At 42.5% G+C, this 19,911-nt stretch overlaps 1 protein-coding gene across 4 annotated transcripts in view; it reads left to right on the forward strand.

The window, feature by feature from the left end:
* LOC138810518 (tetratricopeptide repeat protein 7B) overlaps positions 1–19,911 on the forward strand; it is a 211,938-nt gene that overhangs the window by 44,824 nt on the left and 147,203 nt on the right. For all 4 annotated transcript variants that reach the window (XM_069997742.1, XM_069997743.1, XM_069997744.1 and 1 more), the window contains one exon: positions 9,863–9,993. In XM_069997742.1, the coding sequence (XP_069853843.1) occupies positions 9,863–9,993 (131 nt within the window). The remainder of the gene's footprint in view (positions 1–9,862; positions 9,994–19,911) is intronic.

Below are 19,911 nucleotides of genomic sequence, written 5' to 3' on the forward strand. Positions count from 1 at the left end.
GCAACACGAACATGGAGACAGGTGGCATGGCACACCCCCACCTGGGCCGGTCTGGGCCTAAATAGAGTCAGGGTCACATGGCAGGGCCACAGGAAACTCTTGAGAGTGTCTGTAGAGTTCAAAGCATGGGACTGACAGGCCCAGTAATCTATTATCTAAGTCCCCTCCACTGCCTCTAGGAATTCAGGCATGCCCATCATCTGGGAGGCGGGACTTCCCCTTCCTCCACCAGGATGACAAGATAACACCAGTTAAATCCAATTTCTTACCCACCAAGTAGTCAAGATGGCGCCAGCCAGACCCAGTCTCCTCACTTCACTACAATAACTATGAACTTTGAAAATATTAGGTGAACTCCAAGAGGCCATGTATTCTGGCTGGCTGCTGGTGGCTAACACCTCTAATCACAGCTTGTAGTCCCAGCTACTCAGGAGGTTGAGATCTGAGGATCTCAATTCAAAGCCAGCCCAGGCAGGAAAGTCTTCCAGACTTTTATCTCCAATCAACTATCAGAAAACTGGAAGTGGAGCTGTGGCTCACAGTGATAGAGTGCCAACATTGAGCAAACAAGGTCAGAGACGGGGCCTAGCCCCAAGTTCAAGCCCCACAACTGACCAAAAAAAAAAAAAAAGTCAATGTTTGGTATGATTCAGTTGCTGAAAAGTGTCCAGAACAGACAAACCCATGGGAAGAAAGTACATTAATACTTGCCAGAGTCTGAGGGTGGAATGAAGTCCTACTCATAGAATGGGGCTTGTTTTTGTTTTGTTTTATGCCTGAATTGGGTTTTGAACCCAGGGCCTCCAGCTGTTATTGTTGGCATCCTACCATTTGAGTCATGCCTCCAGTTCCTAATTGGGCTTCTTTTTGTGATGACAGAGGTTCTGGAATTATCTGGTGGGGGTTCCACAACTGTGTAAATCTCCTAAGGTACTGAATTTTAATATCTCAATATGCCTCATATGTAGTATAGCAAATGAATAAGACTCTTCCACTTGGGAGTCTTTCCAGCCTATTTGTACCTACAGATAACAGTGATGTAAACAATCATTAGAACCATTGGGTTTGTTTTTTTTTTTTGAGTCTGTCTTCCACATGCTGTTCTGAACAAAGCACTGGCTTTACATAGTGTAAGGCCAGCTGTGGCTTACGAACCAGGGAGTCTGGCTTTGGAGCCCACAGCCTTGGCCACTACATTGCGCTGCACAGGTTTATGCAAGAGACAAAGAGCTGAAGAATAAGGACTCAAGACTGTGGGTTTCTGAGCCCTGCTACTTTCATGTCATCTTGATACGTCACTGCTCAAGGCCCACTTGCCTCTCTTCTATGCAGGTAAATCCTCTAATGGAGGGAGCGCTCTTGAGAGTCAGATAATTTATATCAGACCCATGTGTAGCTAGTACTCAATACATTTTATTATTACTATCATGGTTATAGACTGATGGATAAAGAACATAATTTCATGAGCATTTCAGTTTGGATTAATGTCTTTTTGTATACAAGTATAGATCTAGAAGAAGCATTAATGGAAAGATCATCTTCTTTAGGAATTGTGTCCTTTTTTAAAGCTAATTATTTTAAATTTTTTAAAGTTTTTATAGAGGTGCTGTACAGAGGGATTACAGTTTTATAAGTCAGGTAAAGAGTACATTTCTTTTTGGACAATATCACCTCTTCTCTCACTCTTGCCCAGTTTTTCCCTTCCATCCCACCCACAAGTTGGATAGTTCATTTTCAACCTAGTGTCCAGTGAGTACCACTTCAGCATTTGTTCACCAGTTGTCCCTCCATTTCTGTGACCCCTTACACTCCCAAAGACATATAAGTGAGTATATAGAACAAAATGGAAAGAAAATGGGAACAGCAAAACAAGAGAGAAAAGAACAGAAAAAGAAAAGAAAAAGATCTCTTATTTTCATTTCCTGGAATTCATTTTGATAAATTGTGTCCCTTTTTTATGTACATATGAGAGAGAGAGAATGAGAGAGCTTTTACCTCCTAGTAAACCCTTACAAAAGTAAACAATCATATGGAGGCACACAGGAGGGGCCAGCCGTGGCTCCCAGCACAGAGACATGTTAAAATGTCAGGAGCCTGAGTGAACAGACACCGCACTGGAGGTCTCGGCCACCTCCCACTCTTCTGTCCCAGCAGCTTGTGGTGTCCATTGGCACCCTGTTCTCTACACCCCAGCCCAGGGGGGTCCTCTCATTGAGCTGAGTATACCTGACACCTGTAGGGGCCTGCTGTTCCAGAGGTGAGAATACAGAGCAGCATCCTGGGCTGCCTTTGCCAAGGCTTTGTTCTGTGAATCTTCAATCTCTTTTCCTGAGTTTTTTTTTTTGAGCCCTGGAAGTTGAGATCCCTAGAAACCGTCTTACGGCCTTTGAACCCTGTATCACAGGGCTGGGCTTTTCTGGTAGTTGCAGCTAGAAACTCCCTGTGTGTCACCTTGCAGCCAAGCCTGCCACAGGATGTGCCTGTCCCCGGTCTGACTTCCAGAGATGTGGTTAGATAAGAGGAAACAGTGGTGACATGTCTGCCCAGTTCTGTCATAATCCCTTAGAGGCTTTTATGCATAGCATAACTTGGTAAGAAATTATGGTCTTGCATAACCATGTTCATTGCAGCCCTAGTCACCATAGCCAAGGTATGGAATCAGCCCTCAGTGGACAAATGGGTCAAAGAAATGTGGTGTATATACACAATGGAATTTTTAATTGTCCACTAGAAAACTGGATGACTAAAATTTGTAACATTTGCAAAGAACTGGAAGGACCTGGCGGTGGTGGGTGGGGGCGGGGGAGGGGAATCAAATGAAGTCAAGCCCAGATGCACAAAAGATGCTTGTCTTCTCTCATGTGTGGAAGCTGGAATCCTATAGACACTGGGCAGAGGGGACATACAAAGGATACATGTCCAAGAGAACCCAAATGATGTCATTCCTCGGAAATCTAATTCACAGTCCAACAAAATAAACACCAAGAACTGGGTCCTTAAAAGTGGGCGTAGGGCTAGGACTGGGAAGGTGGCTCAGTGGTAGAGTGCTTGCCTCACATGCATGAGGCCCTGGGTTTGATTACTCAGCACCACATACACAGAAAAGGCCAGAAGTGGCTCTGTGGCTCAAGTGGTAGAGTGCTAGCCTTGAGCTGAAGAACTCAGGGACAGCAACCAGTCCTAGAGTTCAAGCCCCAAGACTGACCAAAAAACCCCCAAAACACCAAAAAAGTGGGGGTAGGGCCCAAGGGAGGGGGGTAGAGGAGAAAAGAGAGGAACAGGGAGAAAGTACAGTCATAAAATTCAAAGCATATCCTACAATAGTAAGAAAACGGAGGGAAGGGGGGAGTTAGGAGGGATGGGGACAATGTTAAAAGGAGTGACATCCATCAATACACACTGTAGTCATAAACACCTTTGTTGAATGGCAACTCCTTTGTACAACTACTTAAAGATTAAACAAAAATTACTATCCTGTTTATTTCAATGAGATTTTAGAAAAGCAAAGTATTTGTTTAAGCTGCCAGTCTTTCAGAGTCCCATAGCTCAGGGTAGTGCCTTAGGACAACTTTTCCTGAGGCGGCTGTGGGAGGTGAGGGAAGGTGGGGGAATGCCCTGGGTGGTGCTGATCGATAGAAAATCAGCGCTCTGCAGCCCTGGACTTTGATTTCTGTGTCTTGACAATCGGAGCTCATTTTTATGACTGTTGCTGTTATCAGACTTGGAATATGCTGCTGTTAGCAGATCCGAGAGAAAGGGAATGGTGCGTGTGGCTTCTTAGTCCATAGTCAAGGGTCAGCACCTGTTTTTATCACTTGGCAGCTTTGGAGCCCCAAGTTCAGTCTTATCTAGAAGGTTCTGTCAGCACCTTCCTTGCAAGGTGGCTGTGGGATTAGAAACAGGGCTTGTCCAGTTCCAGGTACAGAGCTAGGTTGTGGAGGGGGGCTTTGCTGACGGTGCTGGGTGCTGAGGGGGCATTACTGAAGGAATGATGATGATGATGATGATGAGGATGATGATGATGATGATGATGATGATGATGCAACTGTTCTATACTCAGACAAGGCTTCTAGCTGAGGAATCTTCAATTTAGACCTGAAAGAATTGGAAACTCACCTGTCGGTGATGATGGGGCTTTCTGGGGGAGAAGCTGGAGAAGCTACCGGACATGGGAGAGAAAAGTGGAGCCTCGCTGTCAGAGGCATTGAGACCTCAGTGCCCAGGGAGACATGGAGCAGAGTCTAGCTGATGGTGTCGTGTTCTGTAAAGCCAACCTACATGGGACAGTTCAGACAGGGCACACTGGAGCTTTTCATGGAGGACATCTCTCCCACACTGACCTCCATCCCCAGAGTCTCCTCTGTTTTCAACGCTCGGCACGGCCCTGTGCCTCTCCTAGACTACGGCCCAGGGCAGCATCTGTTGGCCCCAGCACATATATTTCTTCCTGGTGTTTCTGACTCCTGTGTAAGCTTAGGCAAGTCGCTCAGCTTCTCTGAACCTCTGTTCCTTTTTTCCACAAGTTTGGGAAGGGGGGGTGCCCACTAAATGTGGCCACAAAGGCCAATATACACAGAAGAGCCATGAGATGTAGCTTGAACATGCCTTCCCCATCCCTCAAAGGTTCATGGACTAAAAGGCCCCCTCTCCCCAATATAGGGGAGTTAGATGACAGAGCCTTCAAGAGGTGGGGCCTAGTGGAAAGTGATTAGATCACGGGGGCTCTGCCCTTAGATGGGTCTCATGTAGTTCTCGAGGGACCCTAGTCAGTTCCTGTGAGAGTGGATTGTTGTAAATACAGTGAGCATAGTTCCTGAATATCTCTTGCTTCCTTTCCTACCTTCTCACATACACTCATGCCATTATGCCATCCACTACATGCTGATGTAGCCAGAAGCCTCCTGTCAAAGCCTAGCAGATCATGGACTGTGCTATTGAATCTCCAACTAAAAGACTTCTTTGTAGCGTACACAGCCTTAGGTATTTTATTATAGTAACAAAAATTGAACTACCACCTACCTAATTTCCACCTTTTTTATGTACAGTTTTGTTTTGGAAATGCAGATCTTCATGAGGCACTGGTGTTGCACTAGCTATTTATCAAGTCTATTTTTCACCTTTTTTTTGTGGTCATATATTTTGTTGGAACATAAAAAAAAGCAACTAGAGGCGTTCTTGACATAGATCTCCACAATGGGCCTATAGAAAGTCTTGACATGGAATTAAGTATTTTGAAATTCAGCTACAGAGGCCTGAATTCAGGGTGGTAAGTCCAGATTTGCCATTCTTTGATACATGCCCAGTGGCACTTGGAATGATTGCCATCAAAATTGGAGAAAGAAAGGAGCAATGCTTAATTACACTGTTGCCATAAAGGCTCCTCTGCCCATCAAAGGAATTATTACCAGGCGTTCTCTTGCTTGCACAGACCTTAAGTGTCCACCCACCCACCTGCCTAATTAAGAACCCAAACCCACAGAAAATACCCTCTCTCCTTAGTGGAGGATTAAGCTGTGATGGTTTGAATATTCTTACCAACCATGTATGATCATGATCACAGCCCTAGGTAACTTGTTCTCCATATTTTAGAACTCAGTTAAATACAGGTGGTAGATTGCGTGGAACTGGTTTGACCGAGGGGCCTTGTCTGAGTGCAGAGTCCAGTCTTCTTTGGTGTACAACGTCAGGGAACTGATTTTTCTTGACCTTTTGACATACTCTGGAGCATTCATTTTCCTGTTATCAAATCCCTGACACCAACTTGCACTTTCTTGGTTACTTCTCATACAAGCCAAGGACACATTAAGGAATGACTTTTTTTTTTCCTCTTTCTACCCCCTTGGTGCCTTGTAAGTTAAATACTTAAAGCACATTTAGGGAGCTTCAATCCAGGGCTTGCTCTGGAGCTGTGGTGTTCAATGCTGAATTGTTCGTTTTACCCCATATCTTCCTCCAAAGAAAAGGAGTTATATCATAGTTTATATTGGAGAGAGACTTAGTGATTTTCTTTGCAACTGATTAAACACTTTTGGCTCTAATGGGAAGAGAATGAATACTGAGACTTAGAACTCTGGGGACATTAGTTATCTCTGTTTTCTTTATTATAATAACAGTAATAATTATCTTTATATTAGGGGTTGCCATTTAACAAAGCAGTTTATAAACACAATATATCTTTATCAATGAAACATATTTAAGATAAAAAGAAACCCATGTCAGATTTTGGACATGAAAAATAGTATATATAATATATATGTATAATTGGATATCATATATATATGTATATATATATATACATATATATATAAAACATTATAGACAGGGCAAAAGGAGAGCTTAGTGTGTTTGGAAACATAGCAATAGAAATTCAAAATGACACAAGATACTATGTTGGAAATGAGCTTTGCAACTTCTGGGTTGGGGGGAGGACTGGGGGAGGTGGGGGAGGGAGGGAAGGGATACTAGGAGAAAAATAAAGGCAGGGGTAACAATGTTTGACAAGAAATGTACTTATTGATTACCTTACTCATGTGACTATAACCCCCTCCCCCCGTATAACATCTTCTCAAGAAAATAAAATTTAAAAATTCAAAATGAAACAGCAAAATGTTTTTAAGAAAGTGGGAAGAACATAACGTAACTACGTAACAGCTTAAGGTGGCCTGATATATGTGTGCTTAGAGCCCCAAAGAGGGAGGGGCTGGCATGGACACTTTTGGAGAAACTGGCTGTACACTTTAATTTTACAACAGCAAAAAAACACCCAACTATATAAATCCTCTAGGAAGCTCAGTGAAGTCTAAACTTTCCTAATACAAATCGATCACAACCATTGATTTTAAAAAATACCTTAAAAGCATCCAGAACTCTAGGCACCCAGGGCTCAAGGCCTGTAATCCTTGCTACTTAAGAGCCTGAGATCTGAAGATTAAGGTTCAAAACCAGCCCGGGCAGGAAAATCTGTGAGACTCTTATCTCCAGTTAACTGCCCAAAAGCTGGAAGTGGAGCTGTGGACCAAGTGGTAGAGCTTTCGCCTTGAGCAAAAAAACAACAACAAAAAAAAAACAACAACAACTAAAGGACAGTACTCAGGCCCTGAGTTACAGACCCAGGACTGGTGCTTGCATGTGCACGCACGCGCGCGCATACACACACCCGTACACACACAAGATAAATACAAATGAACATTGTATGATAGTCAGCTCGTTGTCACTGGGCATGCAGCAAGGCACCTTTAGAGTAAGGAAGGGGGAAAACAAACTGCCAACCTCAAACACCACACTCAGCGAAAATGTCTCTGTAACATTTTCCACTCGTGTCATGGTTGTGAGAGCCAGCAGTAGCAGACTATACCACAAAAACTATGAACTAGTTTTGGCAGAAGGAAAAGGATACCAAAAGGAAATATGAGTCAACACAAATGAGCAAAGAACAAAAGGTAGCATAACTATACTGGTGATCATGTAAGAGTTTCCACAATAATTTAAGATTTTTTTAAAAAGATAATTGACCATTTAGACAAAAATAATTATTACAGAGGATAGGGCTTATGACTTTGTAAAAGTAAAATATGTATGGAAGCATATATGTACGGAAATATGTATGGAAGCATGCAGTCATAAAGGTCATATACACTATGTGAAATGTATAATATTTCAAGTAGATTGTGGCAGGCTAAATCCTAAGCCAACCATGCCTGTAATCCTTGCTCCTTATGAGGCTGAGATCTGAGAATCATAGTTTGAAGCCAGCCTGGGCAGGAAAGCCTGTGAGACTATCTCCAATAAACTACTCAAAAACCACAAATGGAGCTGTAGCTCAAGTGGTAGAACACTAGCCTTGAGCAAAAAAAGCGTCAACACTCAAGCCCTTAGTTCAAGCCCCAAGACCAGCACACTCATACAAAAAAAGTACAGGGATTAAAGATATGAATGCTAACGCAAATGAAATGCAAACCGGACTGGTTATATTGATAGCACGCAGAATAGATTTCAGAGTAAGGATGCACTTTTCTGAAAGGATGTAACAATTCCAAAAGTCTGTATACTGAATGACAGTTTTAAAATACACCAAGCAAAGCTTGATAGAATTTCAAAGAGATCAGGCAAATACACAGTTATACTATATTTGGAGACTTCAATACCTCTGTTTCAATACATGATATAATAAGTAGCACAGATAACCAAGAAGGATGTTGAAAGTCTGGAATTACACAGTGAGATAACTTGACCAAACAGGTATTTATATGACATTTCACCCAACAACAGAAGAGGGTGCATTCTTGTTTTTTAAATTTTTTGTTATTATAAAGATGATGTACAGAGGGGTTACAGTTATATGTCAAGTACGTTCTTTTTTTTTTTTTTTTTGTCAGTCGTGGGGCTTGAACTCTGAGCCTGAGCTCTGTCCCTCAGCTCTTCAGTTCAAGGCTAGCATTCTACCACTTGAGCTATAGCGCCACTTCCGGTTTTTCTGGTGGTTTATTGGAGATAAGAGTCTCATGGAGTTTCCTGCCCAGGCTGGCAATCCTCAGATCTCAGCCTCCTGAGTAGCTAGGATTACAGGCATGAGCCACCGGCATCCTGCTTCAAGTACATTCTTTTAAAGTATATCATTCACCAAGACCAGAAACCAGTTTCAACTATATTAGAAGGGTCCAGACTGTGTTCTCTGACCTGTGTGCAAGGTCTTCAAGACCATAGGATGTGGACAGTCCCCTAGATAGCTTGATGTTCAGAGATTTTACTGGAGGTCAGTGACCCTCAGGCTATTGATTCACCTTAGAAAAGCTATTTTACTCATGGTTACACTTCAATACAGCAAAAAGGTATAGATTGAAATTATTGAAAGCAAAAGATTCCTAAATCAGAGTTGAGGAGAAAACAGGCTCAAGTTTCCAGTTGTCTTCTCCCAATAGAGTCCTGTGGTTCTCCTTCCTTCCTTCCTTTCTTCTTTCCTTCCTTCCTTCCTTCCTTCCTTCCTTCCTTCCTTCCTTCCTTCCTTCCTTCCTTCCTTCCTTCCTTCCTTCCTTCCTTCCTTCCTTCCTTCCATCTTCTTTCCTTCTCTCTTCTTCCTCCTTTCCTCCTTCCCTTCTTCCCTCTGTTCCTTTCTCTCTTCCTCTCTCTTTTTTCTCTTATAAAAGTGGGTGAATGGGTTATGAGCGATGGGTAACAATGTTGTCAGACACATTGTATTCATATACTATTTTGTAGAATGGGAACTTCTTTGTACAACTACTTAAAGATAATAATAAAAAAAGTTAATAAATATAAAAAAGTGGGTGAAGGATTCTATCTGGCACTTCATCAAGGAAGATGTATAGATTACAAAGAAGCACATGAAAGATGATCAATGCCATTAGTCATGAGGGAAATACAAATCAAAGACCCTGCTCTACTATGGCTATAAATAGAAAGTCAGACAATAGCAAGTATTGATGACTGTGGAGAAAATGGAGTGTTCATGTAAAAAGGTACAGCTTCTTTGGAAAATGGAATCGCTAAAACGTTTCAAAGAAGAAGAAACATGTGTCCATGTCCATGCTGTTCCAGTGCCTGTGACAGCCTGGTTTCTAATAGCCAGAGTGGAAGTAGCTCTGTATCTTTCAACTTGCATGTCAGTCAAATCAATCCGCATTCTGTGTGTGTGTGTGTGTGTGTGTGTGTGTGTGTGTGTGTGTGTGTGTTCTCTTTCTTACTACATTAGAAGGTTCCATTTTTGCTTTACAAAGAGAAGACAGGTTGACAAACCACTTCTCTAATGGCTGTTATGTCCTAGAACCATTTCATGATCCTCTAGAAAATAAATATTAGTCCCATGAACACTACCCAATTTTTATGGGCTTGCTTTTTGCGTTTTTAGGACTCTGTTTAGAGAAGCTGCCTATTTCATCTTCTACCAGTAATCTCCATGTGGACCGGGAGCAGGACGTCATCACCTGTTACGAGAAAGCTGGGGACATTGCACTCCTGTACCTCCAAGAGATAGAAAGGGTGAGTGAGGCCCCATCTTCCTTCCCCCTGGTCGTATTGTTTCCAGTTGGGTTGTGGACCCTGGTAGTCAGCCTCAGACAAGTCCTTGACTTGTCTGCCTCTGGGCAGACAAAGCCTTACTTACATTCCTGGATGCTCAGGACAGGAACCTGCCAAAGCAGATTGCTTAGTGAATGTAAAGTGTTTTAAGAGCCTCTCGGCAGATGTGATGTATTTGTCCATACCCTTAGCACACTGGAGCTGGCCAGTAATTCCTGGTCTCTTCAGCAACATGAATCCTTTGCCCTGTGTGGTCCCTGTGCCAACACGTGGTCCTCTGGGGAGGGAGGGCTTTACCTTGAAGGGTGGCAGAGATCTGCTGGGGACTTCCACTGTGTTCTCTGAGGCCAACAAAGATGATCTCCGGCAGTTCATTGGGAAGCCCACTGACAAGAAGGCTCTTGAGCAGAGGACAAAGGCACAAGAAGTCCTACGTTCACACCTTCAGGCAGAGGAAGCTGGGTGAGGCCAGGGAGGCCTGGGCACCTTGTCTGTCGAAGAGGGATCCTTGTCTTTTAGTTTTTCTTTTTACTGAGTTCTTCACCCCTTAGCCTGGATTTTCCCGTCTATACAGAAAGCATAATAATAGTTCCTGCTTCTTGAAGTTCTTTGGAGGATTATGTAAGGTCATGTCTATGATAAAGGCACTTAGCCTAGGTTGGGGGAACATATTGGATTCTTGGGAAATGGCATTTATTTTTAATGACAATAGCTCCCAGCTGTGTCTGCTATATCAGAATTTTCCTGGAGTTCTAACCAAGGCTAGACTCTGATCTCAACCCCCTCAGAGCCAGAAATGTACCCTGTGGGATTGTTTGAAATTATTATAAATCCTATAAGTCTTTGAAAATGATCAGAAGGCTTGTTCTATCAATTTTCTGGCCTTTCTTCTCCTTAAGGATTAGAATGGAGAGGTCCTATCATTTGTGGGCTTTTGTTATTTTTAATATGTAGTGTCTGGAAATAATCTTTTTAATAAGTGATTTTGTCCTGAGTTGGGGGGGGTAGGATGTAGATCAGAATTGCCTTTGAGGGAGAGCAGAGTGAGAATCACCAAAGTTGGAGCTGCACCAGCACCTCACCTGGTCCTGACCATGGCTGTAAGCCGTGGTTGATGATGTCTGGGAACTCAGGGAGCTATGTGGCTGTTGTCCCAAAATGTTATTCCAGGTTCTCTGAGGAAGGAGTTTTGCTCCTCTTATCCAGAATTTCATCAAAAGAGAAATGATCACGCAGGTGTTTTTGAAATCCACATTCCTTCTCCTGTCTGCCTACTTAGAGCCAGCCTGTGTCACCTAGCCTAGATGTTCTTGTTGACCACAAGCAGTTACTCTCCAGCCGCTGTCTGGCCCTGTCATGTCAGAGCCTCTTCCTGACGGGGAGAAAATAGAATCACAGCCTCTGTCTTCCATGACGTGAAGCTGGCAGACATCTGAAGATACTTCCTGTTAAGTTCATTCATATACCTCATTCACTATGGGCTTCTTTAGTGGGGCCATAAAGGAGACTCATTCAGTTATAAAATTCAAGAGAAAGCTTCCTTCCTTCCTTCTTTTTTCTTCCTCCTCTTTCTGTTTTGGAGATGTAGTGATTATAGGAGTTCGATTTTGATAAGAAAATTGGGGCCCAAAGACACAGGAAGTTAGGCTTAGCCAACTTAGCATGGGGAGAAGCTTCTTAGACTAGGGTTAAACCTCAGCCTATTTAGGTGACAGTTACCTATGTCTGGCCCTGATATTTCAATCTGTGTTTTCTTTTATGGAAAACTTTGTTCCTCCTTGATTTCAACAAGCTGGAATATTAATAGTGAGACAGGTTGGATGAACCAAACATGTGTTTTGATTGTAATAGATATGTAAGAAATTATGTATTGAGCAATGTAAAGTCTGGAGAAAATGGGTTGCCTTAAGTGACCAGTGGGCTTGGTGAAAGTTCAGGGTTTGTATGTGTCAGCGTCACTGAGGCTTGATTACTGTGTGGAAGGTAGATATTTGTTTATTTTTTGTGCCTATCCTGGGGTTTGAACTCAGGGTCTAGCCACTGCCCCTGACCTTTTTTGCTCAAGGCTGGCACTCTACCACTTGAGCGATGGCTCCATGTCCAGCCTTTTGGTGCTTAACTGGAGATGAGTCTCACAGACTTTTCTGTCTGGGGTTGGCTTTAAACTGTGATCCTCAGATCTCAGCCTCTTCATAGTGAGGATTACAGGCATGAGCCATCAGTCTGGCTATTTTTATTTTTAAAATCTGAGCCTGATGGACTGAATTTTGAATTGTGAAAATGATGCATTGCTGCAAACAGAAATGTTAGAGTAGAATCTGAAAGCAGTGCAAGCCGGGGTCACGCCTGCCTTGCACCACAGGTAGAGTATGCTCTCAGATCTAGAACCCCTCCAGGCATGCGTGCAAGGCCTGGCCATAGTCTGAGTTTCCCCACATTGGGTGTGTCAGTCAGATTGGAGGTGGTTTTATTGTTTTTTTTTTCCTAGAGGGAAGTGACCCCTTAGAAAGGAAGCTGACCTTGACTTGCCCTTTTGGCCACTAGCTTAAGCTACTATAGGCAGCACCAAAGTGAATGACTTCTTGAAATGCTGGCTGTGTCATCTCTTAGCTGTGGATCTGTGGAAAAGTCATTTAACCTCTCTGTGCTCCCAATGCTCATCTATAAAATACCAACAATAGCACCGTATGGAGGCATGAGGACAATGAGGCCCATGCGTGGACTGCCCAGAGCATGGTCAGCACACACTACATGTCCTTGGGTCACTTGCTGAGGAACCTTCCCTATCCTTTGAAAATTCCAGGTATTCAGAAATATAATCTAGAATATACAGGCATACTGTTTTATTGGGAATGTAAGAGAACTCCTAGGGAACATGTCTGTGGTGAAGTCATCTTTCCAGGTGTTTGGTTTGGCTAAAGCTAACTCAACACCATTGTGCCTGTTGTCCATGCTGTGGTCTGGGCTCCCATTCACTACTGGCTGTTGAGCTTGGTGCACTTGCTTGTCCCTGTGACCTCAGCTTTCCTTCGGTGTAGTTCTCCCAGATTCATCTCACCTCACAGGCTGGTCCCTCACGGACAGTCAATGTGGCAGGCAGTCCATGGAGGCTGGCAGGAGCTAGTCTGTGTGTGTGTGTGTGTGTGTGTGTGTGTGTGTGTGTGTGTGTTTGCTTTTGCACACATATGTGCGTACCTATGCTACAGCTTAAACTCAGGGCCTGGGTAATCTCCCTTGCTTTTGTACTCACAGTTGATGCTCTACTACTAGAGCCATACCTTTACCTGTAGATATTTTTTCTCTGGTTAGAGATAAGAGTTTCATAGACTTTTCTGCCTAAGCTGGCTTTTAACCTTGATCCTCAGATCTCATCCTCCTGTGTAGCTGGGATTACTGGTGTGAGCTACTGGCACCTGGCTAGCTAGTCATCCTTAACCCCTGTGCCAGATGTCAAAAATGAGAATAAATGAAAGCTGTGTGCATTAAGTACTTGTTTCATGCTGCCCTGCTCCTACTGGGGTTACAGAGACATCAACTAAGGACTGATACAGTTTGTTTTTCTGAAGGGGAATAGAATATAACAACATTTTTGTATAGAAAATAATTTAATCAATCAGATCAAACCAGAGCAACTAGATGGAGCATGGCCTAGGATGGGCTTCATTAGTTTATCTTCAGATGGTGGTGTGGTGCCAGCAGTGAATTCTGGCATTCTGCCCTGCAAGAGCATCTGGTAGCACAGGACAGGAATAGCGGTGACTTCAGCCTTGGATATCATCATATGAGCCCAGCTTTTGGCATGGGAAGCCATCCTGTCCCTATCCTTTGCACACATCAGCCACCAGCTGCTTGTGGCATTCTTGAGCAGGTGTGCCAGGGTGGAACTTAACCTTCTGCTGACCCGTTATTTCTTCACACCCTATTTTAGAAAAGGAGGTAATGCTCAATTGTAGATATCCACTCCATTTTATTGAATGTGTTATTGCTAAGGTACTGAAGAAAAATGCCAGGTTTCCAACACTGCAGGGCCTGAGCCACGTTCCTCTGCTCATGAGAGCATCTTCTGGGCTGCAGGGTCACTCCAGAGCTCACGATGTCCTCCCGCGAGGGGAACCTGTGGACATGGCCATGGGATGCATCAGGGTGGGATTAGATTAAGCTCACTGTGTGTCTTGACTTCAGGCCAGGTGTCCCAGCAGTCTGTGCTGCTGCTGAGAAAAGCAGCGTGTGAGCTTGGAGCTCCAGGTGTCTGCCTGGCGGCCTTAACTGGGAGACAGTAAAGAAGAGCCTTGCCCCTCCTCATTCCAGAGGAGGCAGTGGGTCCCAGCTTGCTGTAATACCTATAGAAACGTCCAGAAGCTGCCCTGCCAGCCTGTGGGTCTTTAGCCCTGCCCCACAGACTTTGAGCATGTCATCTGATTAAGTGGATAGTCTACAACTCTTGAGATAGAAAAGTCTGGAAGCCAGGAAAGAGCAGTCACTTAGGTTCTTTTTTGTTTTGTTTTGTGTGTGTGTGTGTGTGTGTGTGTGTGTGTGTGTGTGTGTGTGTGTGTGTGTGTGTGTGTGTGTGTGTGTGTGTGTGTGTGTGTGTGTGTGTGTGTGTGTGTGTGTGTGTTATTGTAAAAATACTGTACAGAGGGGTTACAGTTACATGAGTAGGGTAATTTCCTATCGAGTCTTGTTACTTCCTTCTTTGTTTTTCCCCTACCATCCCTCCCCTTCCCACCTCACCAACTCCTCCCTGCCCCCCGAAGTTGTAAAGTCCATTTTCAACATCCGGTATCCTTATTTAAGAATTTTGTTATTTCCCTTCCCCTCCCCAAATTATAAAAATGTATATACAAAATGCAGGGCACTGGAATCAAATACAGTGAAAACAGGGGTTATACTGTGGGGGAGGAACATACCAAAGAAACAAAAAAATCACATAGTGCATTAAAAACAATAGCTAGAAAGAAAAAACCACTTGTGTCCCTATCTTGGGGTTCATTTCACTTAACATCATCTTATCTGGTCATATGTACATAGCTTTTGACCTTTTCTGCTTGTCCTAGACATAGTTAATGCAAATAAGGGAAACCATGGGACCTATGTTTCTTTTCCTCTTTTTTTTGGGGGGGGGGTCCAGTTGTTGGCCTGAACTCTGGGCCTGGGCACTGTCCCTCAGCTCTTCAGCTCAAAGTTAGCGCTCTACAATTTGAGTCACAGCACCACTTCCGGCTTTTTTTTTTTTCCTGCTTATGTGGTGCTGAAGAATGGAACCCAGGGCCTCATGCATGCAAGGCAAGCGCTCTACCACTGAGCCACCTTCCCAGCCGGACCTATGTTTCTTTGAACCTGGCTTACTTCACTTTATATAATTTCTTCCAAGTCTAGGTTCTTTTTTTTTTTTTTTTGTACATTTCTGTTTGTCTTTTGTCTAGTTGCATTTAAATGTCTGTTTTTTTCATGTAATATCATACCTCACATTGCTTTCATGGCTGTATATTTCAAGTAGGTAACCCGTCTGGAACTGTGATAGTATTAATTATTTTTAGTTTTAAAATGCCTGATTGGGGCTGGGAATGTGGCTTAGTGGTAGAGTGCTTGCCTAACATGCATAAAGCCCTGGTTTCAATTCCTCAGTTCCATATAAACAGAAAAAGCTGTGGCTAGTGAAAAGAAGCTTAGGGACAGTGCCCAGGCTCTGAGTTCAAGCCTCAGGACAGTCCAGAAACAAAACAAACAAACAAAAAACAGATTTACATTGTTTTTCTAAGGAAAATTCCCAGAATTAGGGGTATTTTTACCCTTTTTGTTACTATGTACTATGCCCAATTTGACATCTTGTACATCACACTGATAACTTCTAACTTTGGTAGTGCAAGAGACTAGGTGTTGCTTTGTAATCTTGACAAATTGTGGAGAAGTTATTTGTTAGATGAAAACAGCACCTTGCAAGTTTAGGGTTTTGTTTAGTTTTGGCATTACCAGAGTGTGAACTTAAGACCTTGTGTTTGCTTAAACCGACACTCTACCATTTGAGCTATGCCCAAATGCTTTTTGTTTTAGTTAATTTTTCAGGCAGGTTTTCATGGTTTTGCCTGAGACTAGCCTAAACTGTGATTTCCAACCTCTGCCTCTCGTGCAACTGGGATTACAGGTGTGCATCACTATGCCTGGCTCTCTATGGCTTTAATATATTCCCAGAGTTTCATGAGCATCACTAATATTTAATTCCAGGACATTTTCACCACTCTATAAAGAAACTTCGCACCTGTTAGCAGTTGTTCCCTATCCAGTCTCTCCAGCCTACTAATATTCTTTCTGCTTCTACAGATTTGCATGTTCCCATGCAATACAGGAAGTTATTATGACTTGCTCCTTTGGCCCAGCAAAATGTTTTCAAGGTTCACCCTTGTATCATGCATGGGTACTTTTTTTAAGGACATAATAAGCTATGATTATGTTTTATTGTATATATTCATTCACCATTTGAGAAAACATTTGGGTTTGGAATAGTTTTTAGTTTAAAATAGTTCAGTTTTAGAGCAGTGCTGCTATAAACGTCCACATATTAGATCTTGCCTGGACAAGTTTTCATTTTCCTTGGGTATATCTTGACTCCTATTTTATGTGTGTGTGTGTGTCAGTACTGGGGCTGGAACTCAGGGCCTTATATTCTTGCTTCTTTTGCTAATGGTTGGTGCTTTCCCACTTGAGCCACACCTCCGCTTCCTTTGTAGGGTATATTCTAGGGGTTGAATCACTGGGTCATATGGGAACATATGTTTGATGTTAATATATTCTTTTTGTTTCATACTTTATATCTAATTTTTGTAAGTAATAGTTTTTTATAATTTAAATAAACTTATCATAAATATGTTAATCCTTTATCACATGTGCTATATTCAGTAACTTTCCATTTTTAATTTGTTCATAAGTTTTAAGTCTATATATGGTTAAAGTTGGCTATCTTTTTATTACACTTTATTTATTTAGTGCCACGCTAGGCTTGAACTTAGGCCTGGATGCTGTCCCTAAGCTTTTTTTTTTGCTCTAAGCTAATTTCCTAGCACTTGAGCCACAGCTCCACTTCTGGCTTTTTGGGTGGTTATTTGGAAATAAGAATTTCATGGGCTTTTCCTGCCTGGCTTCACACTGTGATCCTCAGATCTCAGCCTCCTAAGTAGTTAGGATTACAGGCATGAGCCACTAGCTGCTGGCTGGTGTGACTCTAAATTATCTTTTTTATAACTTCAATGCCTCTTCAAAATGATTTTTTTCCTTTCAAATAGTCTACAACTTTAGATACGGCAGTAATCTCTGGCCCTCTTATTTTCTTCTACTAATTTTACATCCCACTAATATGACACTGTTTACCAAGTGTTCCTTCAGAATGGGTTTTAACATCTGAAAGACTAGTGATTGCTTATTATTTTAGTTTTCAGAATATCCTATGTTCATTTCTGAATATTTCCAGATTAACTTTAGCATAATTTGTTGAGTTCAAGAACAATCCTGTTGGAATTTGGTTGAATTTTTTTTGTGGGGGGGGGGGTTGGTCATGGGGCTTGAACTCTGGGCCTGAGCGCTGTCCCTCAGCTCTTCAGCTAAAGGCTAGCACTCTACCACTTGAGCCACAACAACACCTCCGGTTTTTTTGTGGTTTATTGGAGATAAGAGTTTCACAGATTTTCCTGCCTGGGCTGGCTTTGAACCTCGATCCTTAGATCTCAGCTCCTGAGTAGGTAGAATTACAGGTGTGAGCCATTGGCACCTGGCTGGTTGAATTTTTTAACTCTTTATATTAATCTGTGGAGTTATATATTCATCCTCTCCTCATCTATAGACCTCTTTTCTTTCCATAAAGATTTTTTTTGGGCCTGGGTGCTGTGCTGGAGCTTTTTTTTTTTTTTTTTTTTTGCTCAAAGCTAGCACTCTACCACCTGAGCCACAGCTCTACTTCTGGCTTTTTGGTGGTTTATTGGAGATAAGATTCTCAGAGATTTCTTTTCAGGGGTGACTTCAAATTATTATCCTCAGATCTCAGCCTCTTGAGTAGCTAGGATTATAGGTGTGAACCTCTGATGCCCAGCAAGAATTTTTTTTAATTATTATTTTAAAGACAGATTAACCTTGAAATTCCCCATCTCAGCTTCCAGAGTACTGCAATTATAGGCAGCTGCCACTCTTATTGCCCATTTCTTGTCTCTGTCTTATAGATTTTGATAGGTCTGTTTTATTCCCAAATAGTTTTCCATTTTCATTGTTGAATGATTATTTTTCCATTGAATTTTCACACATAAGAATATTTACTAATTTTTAACATCACTTACACAAACATTTTTTAGTTCCTTCTGTGTTTTGGACACTGTTTGATACCAAGGGAACTGAACTGATTAAATATTACCATCTCTTGAGGACACAAAGCCATAAGCAATATGGAGAATGCTTTGGTGAAGAACACTCAGAGAATCTTAAAGCTAAAGAAAGGTCTTGAGCCAGGGTGGAAATTCAGGGGTAGCTCATGGCGGAGAAGACACCTGAGGCTCACAAGGATCATTGGCCACATTGCTGAAGTCTTTTATAGATTTACAGTTGATTTCTACCGCCCCCCCCTCTTTCTCTTCTATGTCTCTCAGATTTAATCTAGGGCCTCATGCTTTTCAGGCAAGTGTTCTACCAAGCACTTGGGGTGTACAAATATACCCTTTTGCTTGAATTTTGTTGTTTGGTTTATTTATTTTGGGGATAGGTTCCTGGCCTGAGCATTGTCTCTTAGCTTTTTTGCTCAAGGCTGGTACTCTACCGCTTGAGCCACATTCCATTTCTGGCTTTTTGATGATTAATTGGTGCTAAGAGTCTCATGAAGCCTTTCCTGCCTAGGCTGGTTTTGAACCACAGTCTTCAAAACTCAGCCTCTTGAGTAGCTAGGATTACAGCTGGGCATCACCGGTGCCCGGCTGCATATTACTTTGAAAATAACAATAGTAATTGTACTCTGCATGTTGCATTTTGATCTTTTCCTGGCTAGTAGCAGGCAGCACAGTGTTCTCTCCCTATGGGGAGGCAGCAGTGGTAAGCTGCAGTAGTTCTTAAGCAGCCATGAAACTAGTTACTATACAGTAACTCTCACCAGATTAAAGCCATTCAATAAATTAGATGATGCATTCAGTGATTTATTATTATTTTTTGTGTGTGGGTCATGGGGCCTGAACTCTGGGCCTGGGCTCTGTCTCTCAGCTCTTCAGCTCAAGGCTAGCGCTCTACCGCTTGAACCACAGCACCACTTCTGGCTTTTTCTGCTTATGTGGTGCTGAGGAATGGAACCCAGGGCCTCCATGTACTCAAGGCAAGCACTACCACTGAGCCAACGTCCCAGCCCCTCAACACTTTACTATAAAACAGGCCTCGTATGAGATGATTTTGCCTAACTGTAGGTCTGAGCACATTTAAAATAGGGAGGTCTGAGCTCTGATGGTCAGAAGGTATAGTTAATGCATTCTGACATGGTATTTTCAATTTATAGTGTATTTATCAAAATTAACTCTATTCAAGTTGAGAAACCTCTATGCTAAGGATACTACACCATGACCAAGAGAGACTCATTTCAGGAATGAAAGGTGATATAACACCTGAAAATCTATAAACATTAATGCTGCATATAAAACTCTATAAATATAATAAAGCCTATAAACCAACCATAAGTTTGATCATCTTTTTTGGTGAGAGGTACTGGAAATTGAACTGAGGGCCTCACACTTGCTAGGTAGGTGGCCCAACACTTCATCAACACCTCCATCCTCTCTTATGCATTTGTTATTTTTGAATTAGGATCTTGTTTTATGCCTCAGCAGGCCTGGTCTGTGTGCTTCCCTGTGTTACTGGGAATGACGG

This window comes from Dipodomys merriami, unplaced genomic scaffold (assembly GCF_024711535.1).
Source record: "Dipodomys merriami isolate MVZ:Mamm:240054 unplaced genomic scaffold, mDipMer1.0.p SCAF_50, whole genome shotgun sequence".
Lineage (NCBI taxonomy): Eukaryota > Metazoa > Chordata > Mammalia > Rodentia > Heteromyidae > Dipodomys > Dipodomys merriami.